The 9,127-nt window shown below is 45.7% G+C and overlaps 2 protein-coding genes across 2 annotated transcripts in view; both read left to right on the top strand.

Moving 5' to 3' along the window:
• LOC310722001 (uncharacterized protein) overlaps positions 1–6,756 on the top strand; it is a 40,017-nt gene extending 33,261 nt beyond the window's left edge. Inside the window, exons 2-4 of the mRNA XM_083534291.1 lie at positions 5,670–5,784; positions 5,848–6,129; positions 6,251–6,756. Coding sequence (XP_083390417.1) covers positions 5,695–5,784; positions 5,848–6,129; positions 6,251–6,586 — 708 coding nt within the window. The 5' untranslated portion in view covers positions 5,670–5,694 and the 3' untranslated portion in view covers positions 6,587–6,756. The remainder of the gene's footprint in view (positions 1–5,669; positions 5,785–5,847; positions 6,130–6,250) is intronic.
• On the top strand, positions 2,238–5,626 carry LOC310722248 (uncharacterized protein; the record flags this gene model as incomplete). Its single annotated transcript, XM_083534608.1, has 3 exons — positions 2,238–2,243; positions 4,562–4,891; positions 4,922–5,626. 3 exons carry the CDS (start codon positions 2,238–2,240, stop codon positions 5,624–5,626), a joined length of 1,041 nt encoding a protein of 346 aa, XP_083390734.1.
• Positions 6,757–9,127: the final 2,371 nt, after the last annotated feature.

Genomic DNA, 9,127 nt, shown 5'->3' with positions numbered 1-9,127 from the left:
TTGTAAGTTTGGCCCTTATGAGCAAGCCAGTGGCAACTGTGGCAAGGAAAACCTCCATGAGATGGCATGAGGAAGAAACCTTAAGAGAAACCAGACTCAGAAGGGAACCCATCCTTATCTGGGTGCCACTGTCCATTCATTACAGTTTATCATTTTTGTTAGGGTGTGCAGTGATATGTTATTAAATGCAACCTGTGGCCTGAGCCATTGTAGTAGACTGGTGACATTGACTACAGTCCAAATCCATTATCAAAGCTCCTGTGTGGCTCCACAATTTAATGTATCCCCAGCCAGTTGAGGTTAAACCACCCCCAGCTGCACAGAGTGGCCTCTAATCGAATAGAACTCTATCCAGATGCAGGGCACAGGGACAAACCAGGCAGATCAAAGGAGAGGAAAGGTACAGGAACACTGGTACCTGAAAAGAATGCTTAACTTAATTTGGCCTTAATTCCAGAGCACAGGTGGATATATTGCATGTGGTATAATGTAGCGTTTGACCATCTGACGCACACAACTGTGTTTGTACATTCTGCCCTTGCCTGACAGAACAAAACTTTCCCATACCTACAGATGTAGTCTTTATTTGGCATCCAAAAAGAAAAACTGGAAGAGCTAGGACTGTGAATATCAGTGGCGGGCGGTCATTGCCAGCAAAGCCTTCTCTGCTGGCCTAAACACTATCAGAAGCACTGACCTACATTTACAACAGAAATTGTATTAATTTATTCCCAACAGTTTATTCTCTTCATTTCGTAGCTTTATTTTTGGCTGCACTGCTTTTAGTACGTGAATGTGTATGTTAGATTTTTTTGCCAATCAGATTGCTGCCATGTCAATCTAATCTGCCCAGGGCATTCAAAATCAGTTTTGCTGGCTCTTTTACCATAGAGAATATTAGCAATGGGTCTGTTTCTTTATCCATTCAGATTTCATATTCGCCTCACAGGGCCAGCTAGCTAGCCCAGAATAGCGTCAGCATTTTGCTTGGTCAGAGGGAAACAGTTACAGCCAAGTTCGACTGGCAAAACACGTGTGTAGCACTCTGCACACATTAATACATCTGATTTAAGCCTTTTTTTTATGCCTGCGAAGAAAGAGAAATTAATTTTGTTTCGGGCATACATAAAAATACATTTTTAAGAAAAGCTAGACATCGTGAGGACAGGTCGGCCAACCCCGAAGCTAGCTAGCTTGTCTCAGCCCGGGAAAGGGTTTGTCCGCCACTTCCAGACCAGTGAATACAAGCAGTACCACTGGCTTACAGCCTACGAGGAGCGGTGCAAATTATGAGTATGCATCTCTGGTGAGTAGGTTGTATTTTATTTAATTTTTAATGTTTTTTAAAATAAATTGGAAGTATTTAGAATTGCTTATAAAGACAGTATGCTCAGCTACAGATCAGATAGAGCTGAGCACCTGATCAAACTCATAGAAAACAACCAAAACAATCCCAGGTTCCTTTTCAGTACAGTAGCTAATTCAACAACAAATCAGGTATCTGAAAATGTATTCCATCACAGTTTAGTAGTGAGGATTTTATGAATTTCTTCACTGAAAAAATTGATAGTATTAGAAAAACAATTGTGGAGGTAGATACCTTTCGGTAACTTAATAAAACTTAGATTAGAATATAATAGCACGGGTAAATGTTTCGAAATTGCGTTCTTGCAGTACCATTAGCGCTTCAATAATGCGGAAAAAAGCACATTTTTACCATTAGTACAAGAGAAAATGTGTTTTTAGCTAGCTCGTTATGACCGATGTCCGAAGCTATACGTGAACTCCTCGTCTTACATAGAACAATGACCACAATCTTATGACAGATAAAACTAACTAAGTGCCCGTTTTCTTTTATCACATGATAAATATGCAGGCTAAAAAGTTATCTTACCGTCAGCACTGAAGCTTGACAATGTAGTCAACTTCCACAATCCAGCTCGCCCAACGAACATGTGCCCCAAATAGCTTTTGCTCTAACAGACAGGCCAACGTTTTTGGGTATATATTACAAAGTTTTTTTAGTTTGCAGTTATTACTATAAATAATTAGGTAGTGTGGGTTAATTTTACTCATTATTATATAATTAAATGTGCTGACTTAAATATTAAGTAAATAGTACACTATTGGCAAGGGTAATATTTACTGCCCACCAAAATAATTTTTTACAGTGCAGAGAAAAAGCACCCAAGGTGATAGAAAGCTGGGAAAAAAAAAAAAAATGTGTATTAAAGATCATGTTGGTGAGTGGATAAGTAGGAGCAATTAATGTAACTTAAAGAATACCTCCAGATGAAAAAAACAAAAACAAAAAACAGTGAGCTCTGGACAGGTGTGAATGTTAAGTCAAGAAGTCAAGAGGTTTTTATTGTCATTTCTACTATACACAGTGGTACACAGTACACAGTAAAAACAAGACAACGTTTCTCCAGAACCCTGGTGCTACACTAAACAACAACAAACAAAACAACATAGAGCTACAACACAAGTTACATAAAGTGCATCGAGTGCAACCTGGTGCAAACAGTGCAGACAGACAGTGCAGACAGACGTCACAAGACAAGACACAAAACCCTATATAGCGCCGACCAGTAAACCAGCAGTATACTTGATTATACAGTACTGTACAAGAAAACTGTAAAAACTATACAAAATAAAAACTATCCCAGAAGTGAGTGTAAACAGAACAATGTAGTGCAAAAATACAGCAGCAGTCGAAGGTGCAAAAAACAGCATGTAAACAGGATAATACAGTGATAAATGATAAATGTGTAAAAAAAACAGCAGTTAAGAGTGAGGTACAGTTGAGAATAATAATAAATAAATGAATGTTGGTGGAATGGATTGAGATGAGTGATGAGTGTGTGTTAAGTGTTAAGTCCAGGAAAAATTTTACAGATCGTTACACACATTTGAGTTCGTGTGTGTCTGTGAGAGAGTTCCGTTTCAGTTCTTTGTGTTGAGAAGCCTGATGGCTTGTGGAAAAAAACTGTTGCATAGTCTTGTTGTGGCAGCCCAAATGCTTCGGAACCGTTTTCCTGATGGTAGGAGTGTAAAAAGTGTGTGTGACGGGTGTGTGTGATCGTCCACAATGCTGTGGAATGTGAATTTAAGTGAAAGGAAGTCTCGTGATACCACTATTTTGCATATAACAGAGTATATCCAGGTGTAATGAAGGCATTTGTGAAATAGGTTTGCTTGGGCAAGTGGCTACAGAAAAAGAGAACATTTCTTGTAATACTGCTGCTTATGTGAACTGGAGTTTCATGGGCAAGCAGGGCTGCATAGAAGATAGGTGTGTAAAGGCCTCCCTTAGATACTGATAATAAAGAAACAGGACTGCATGGTAGGGAAATCCCAAGCTCAGGCTGGTAAATCACTGTGACTGTCACTGTTAGCTTTGTTTGTGTTTGTTGAAAAAGAAGCACATAAGTTACAAAAATGAGGTCAAGATTCTATGAGGAACAAAAAAAAAAAACAGGTATTGAACAAATGGACACACAGATGAACCTATATAACTAAAATAATCATAACTTGTGACAAACTGACATGTGGAGAAACTAAGATTGTTTTTGTGCAAAAAACAGAACTGAGAGGGTGAGCAAAAAGAGCAAGACGGGAGCACTCAGCACAGAGGAAAGGTGGCAGACCTGACAAGAAAACCAGAGGAAGCATAAATATTCTTTTATATAGAAAAAGGCAAGAAATCTCATCTATTTAGGTTGCACGACAAAAAAAGTTGGGGTTGAGTCTGGTTTGATTTGCATTCCACCAAAAGGTTTAGTTTTAACAAACTCGGTCTGTTAACATTATTAAAATGTAAACCAAACACTTGTCCAGTAGATTTTTTTTTAGGTAAAGGCTCAGATCTGGAGGGAACATAGATATAGAGTGTTTGGTGAACTGGTATATTTGTATGCTGTCGTCCACTCACATTCACACGTTCACTTAGGTTTGTTGAAGGTTGTGTGGTGGGTCGTCTCTTATCCCAGAGATCCTTTTTGTCTGTGTTACCTTCTGGTTCTCCCTTTTAGTTATAAATTATAATAATATATATTATATATATATAATATATATTTAGTTAACTTAAATTTTTTTCAGTAAAGAAATTCATGAAGTCCTCACTAATAAACTGTGATGGAATACATTTTTCAGATACCTGATTTGTTGTTAATTTAGCTACTGTACTGAAAAGGAACCTGGGATTGTTTTTGTTGTTTTCTATGAGTTTGCTCAGGTGCTCAGCTCTAGCAGCATTTAGCACCTGTCTGTAGCTGAGCATACTGGCTTTATATGCAAAGCTAAATACCTCCAATACTAAATACCTCCAAAAAGCTCGGCTCTGCCCCAGGACCTCCCGGAAAGCTCGGCTCTGCCCCAGGACCTCCCGAAAAGCTCGGCTCCGCTCCTAGTCTCCGCTGAGAGCTCCGCCTAGCTCCTGGTCTCCGCTGAAAGCTCTGCCCAGCTCCAGGCTCCTCAAGAGTGCTCCGCCCAGCTCCAGGCTCCTCAAGAGCGCTCCGCCCAGCTCCAGGCTCCTCAAGAGTGCTCCGCCTCGCTCCAGGGTCCTGAAGAGAGCACCGTCCTGTCCCAGGACCTCCGTGAGAGCGCCGTTCCGTCCCAGGACCTCCGTGAGAGCTCCTCTCTGTCCCTGAACGACCCAGTGAGCTCCTTTTTGTCCCTGAGTGACCCAGTGAGCTCCTCTCTGTCCCTGAGCGACCCCGAGAGCTCGGTTCCGCTCCAGAGAGTCCCCGAGAGCTCGTTTCCACTCCAGAGAGTCCCCGAGAGCTCGGTTTCGCTCCAAAGAGTCCCCGAAAGCTCGGTTCCGCTCCAGAGAGTCCCCGAGAGCTCGGCTTCGTCCCAGGACCTCCCGGTGAGCTCCTCTCCGCTCTCGGTCCCTGACGAGAGCTTCTCTTCGCTCCAGGTCCCCGACGAGAGCTTTTCTTCGCTCCCGATTCCCGAGGAGAGTTCGGTTCCGTCCCAGGACTCCCAGGAAAGTTCAGCTCCGTTCCAGGGTCTCAAGAAGAGTTCGGTTCCGTGCCAGCGTCCCAAGAAGAGCCCGGTTCCGCGCCAACGCCTCCCCGAGAACACCTCTTCGTCCAATGGGATCCCGGAGCACACAACTCACCTCCGAGACTGCAAAAGGGAAGTCGTCCCGTTGCCCCTGGGCTCCACCGAAGGCGACGGTTTGCCCCACAGTCTCCCTGAAGGCGATGCCACCTCTCAGAGCTCCGCTTTACCCAAAGGATCCCCAGAGCTCTCAACTCAGCTCCGAGACTGCGAAAGGCACGTCGAACCGCTGCCCCGGCTTCATCCGAAGGCGACGGCTCGCCCCACAGTCTCCCAGAAGGTGACGGCACGCCCCACGAGCACTCAGAAGGCGAAGCTACGTAACAGACCTCCTCTTCGCCCAAGGAGACCCCAGAGCACTCACCTCAGCTCCGGGACTGCGAAAGGGAAGTCGAACGGCTGTCCCTGGCTTCATCCGCAGGCGACGGCTCGCCCCACAGTCTCCCAAAAGGTGACGGTCCGCCCCACGAGCACTCAGAAGACCAAGTCACGTCACAGAGCTCCTCCCACGACGACGTCTCGCTCCCAAGCTCCTCCCACGGCGACGTCTCGCTCCTGAGCCTGCCTCCAAGCTCCCTGGACGAAGACGAGTCGCTCCTGAGCTCCCTGGAGGGTGAGGTCACACCGATGAACCCTGCCAAGGTCATCACTCAGCCTCTGTGCTCAGTCAGGGGCGTCGCTCCATCTCCGGTCTCTATCCAGAGGGTCTTCCAGCCGGTAAGCCCTGTTGAGCGCTTAGCCCTGCTTCAGGTAGTCACCAGGGTTGTCTCTCCACTCCAGGTCCCTGTGGGTAATGAGGTTCCATTCCAGACCTTCCTGGGCAGCGGCGATCCGTTCCACGTCGCCGGGGTGGTCATTGCTCAGCCTCAGGTCACCGCCAGGGACGTCATGCCTCTCCAGGGCTCCAGGGTGACCGCCTCTCAGTTTCAGACCACCGCAGAGGAGGTCGCTCAGCTGCCGGTCTTCGCTGGGGGCGTCAGTCTGCTCCAGTGCTCCGTGGATGGCGTCTCTCCGCCTCCTGTCTCCGCCGAGGGCGTCGCTCTGCTCCAGGTCTCCAGGGGGGTCGTCTCTCCGTCTCCTGTCTCCGACGAGGGCATCGCTCCGCTCCAGGTCTTCGGGGGGGTCGTCGCTCCGCCTGCAGCTCCCGCAGAGGGCGTCTTTCTGCTCCAAGGCAGGAAAGGAGGACGTCGCGCTGCCTCCGGTCTTCGCTGAGGGCGTCGCTCTGCTCCGGGTCTCCGTGGTGGACGTCTCTCCGCCTCTAGTCTGCGCCGAGGACTTCGCCCCGTTCCTGGCCTCCGCATGGGGCCGTGCTCAGTTCCGGGGCCCCGCGGGGGTCGTTGTCCCGTTCCTGCTCTCCGCAGGGGTGGGCGCCTTGCCTCGGGCCCTTCCCGGCTGTTCCTGGCTTCGCGGCGGTTCCGGCCGGGTCCCCTTTGATCCTGGAGGATTGGGGGGCCCTCTTCCGAGTGCCCTGGCCCGCCGGGCTGGTGGTGGGTTGGGGCGTCCGGTGCTGCCCCTTTGAGGGGGGGGTTGTGTCAGAAATCCACCTGCCACGCCATCTTGCAGTGGCTGTCATTGCTTCCGCGTGCTCCCAAGCTCTCAGCTCAAATCACACACACCGGGAGCTTGTTATTCACTCTCCCCAAGCTCCTATATAAACTGCTCACTCACCCACACTCCCCGTCCGTTATTGTATGTGTTCATGCGTGGTCGTGTGTATGCTGCACCCGCTACATACCTTCTCCTCCCGGACTCCTCGCTCACTCCACGGCGGCGTTTTCCTTCCCCAGCGCACCTCGGACTTCCGACGCTTCCCCGTCGCTTCCTCCGCGCCGCGCTTCCTCGATAACGCACCGTGGATGGTATTATTGGACTTCCGTTTGCCGGATTATCCCGATCTACGCGGGTATTTTGTGTTGGCTCTGCCTTTGTTGAATAAAGTTTCTGTTTGCCGTTACTCCGGCTTCCGCCTCCGCACCACGCCTAACAGTCTTATGCTTCCCAGTAAGAGGGGCAGTTTTAAGAGCTGCCAGGAAAACACAGGTAAACCATAGTGGTACCACGTTACGCTTTTTCCCAGACTTATCGGCGGAGGTTGTGTGGAAACGGAGTGTGTTTGAATGTGTGTGTAAAAGAATGGGGGTCAAGGATTATACATTTTACTCTTCTCCCCATAATTCTTATTTTAGATTAGACTATCTATTTTTGCCTTACAGATTTGTTAATTGTGTAAGATCCTCTGAAATTCTTTCAGACCATAGCCCAGTGTATTCAGATTTAATAGAACTTTCAACCCCAAAATCTTCTTACTGGAAATTTAACAGCTCTCTCCTTAATGACAATGCTTTCTGCCAGTTTTTTAAAGAAAACATATACCAGTACTGACAGGATAATGAATTCTGTCCAGTAAACAGCACCACCAAATGGGACGCAGCTAAGGCCACCTTAAGAGGCCACATTATCTCTTTTTCTACATGGCATTAAAAAAAAAAAGCAGAGAACAGGAAAGTTTGGAATTGGTTCATAAAATTTCACCCACACAAAACAACTAAAATCTTCTAACTGGTGCCAGATCTAAATTAAACTTAAACTATTCAGAACATGTAAAAAAAGTGATGATGTTCAGCTGGCTGAAGTTTTATCTGTATGGCAATAAACCCAGTCACCTCTTGGCATATCAAATCAAATGTGAACAGGCTGAAAGGTCCATTAGAGCCATTAAAACCGCTATGGGAGTAATTTCACATGATCCAGTTAAAATAAACTCTAATTTTACAGATTTTTATGAGAATCTGTACACCTTCTCTTGTGCACCCCAAGACCCTGCCTTTTGATTATATATCCCTACCCTTAATCTCAGACGAGGACCAGGCCTTTCTCAATACCCCTATAACAAAAGAAGAAATTTTGCAGCTATTCAATCTATGCTTATCAGGAGGGCACCAGGGTTGGATGGCTTCCCTCCAGAGTAAAAAATTAAATTCTGGCATGTGCTGTCCCCTATTTTCATGCCAGTAGTTGAAAATCTTTTGGAAGACAGTTTTACTCCAGATTCCTGGAGGACTGCTTATATTAGCTTGATCCTCAAAAAAGGAAAGAACCCATTAGACTGTGCCTCATTTCACCCAATCAGTTTACTTGATGTAGACATTAAAATTGTGGCTAAAACCTTAGCTTGTCGTCTGGAAAGGATTCTACCTAAGATCATTATACCAGATCAAACTGGATTTATTAAATCCCGTTATGGTTCAGACAACGTGCGTCATCTGTTGAACATAATACAGCATTTGTCTGTAGATGGTGACCCGGCTGCTATAATATCTCTGGATGCAGAGAAAGCGTTTGACAGGGTTGAGTGGAGGTTTTTATTTCAAGTGTTGGAGAAATTTAATTTGGGCTCTAACTATATTAAACTAGTGAGACTTCTTTATTCTAGCCCATTAGCTGTGTATAATACTAATGGTTTACTATCAAGTAGACTTTCAATCCAAAGAGTCTGCCGTCAGGGCTGTCCCCTGTCGCCACTCTTGTTTGCCTTGTATATCGAACCACTGGCGGAAAGTATTTGCATGCATAGGGACATCCAGGGGGTGATGGCAGGTGGGATGGAACACCATCTATCATTATATGCGGACAATGTACTTCTTTACTTAAAACAACCACAGTTATTCATTCCCAGTCTGTTGGAGACAATTAATGAAATTGGTCAGTTTACTGGATATAAAAGAAATTTTGGAAAATCCCAGGCCATGTTTTTTAAATACCGCACAACCTGTTAACTCGCAATGTCCCTTTCATATCCCTGACTCTGGGTTTCTCTATTTGGGCATACATAACCTCTGATTTAAAGGATTTATTCTATAAGAACTACTCTTCCTTAATGGCAAGACTTAAGCAGGATATTAATAGGTAGACCCCTTTACCAATTTCTTTTTTTGGAAGAATTAACGCAATCAAAATGAATGTGCTTCCCTGTTTGCTCTATTTATTTCAGTGTATACCCTGTTACTTGAATCAGAACTTTTTTAAAGATCTGAATTATGCAGCTATTGGTTTATATGGA

The sequence above is a fragment of the Silurus aristotelis genome (assembly GCF_946808225.1).
Source record: "Silurus aristotelis genome assembly, chromosome: 28".
NCBI lineage: Eukaryota > Metazoa > Chordata > Actinopteri > Siluriformes > Siluridae > Silurus > Silurus aristotelis.
The sequence above is the reverse complement of the archived record's forward strand: the minus strand, read 5'-3'. Positions and strand labels throughout refer to the sequence as shown.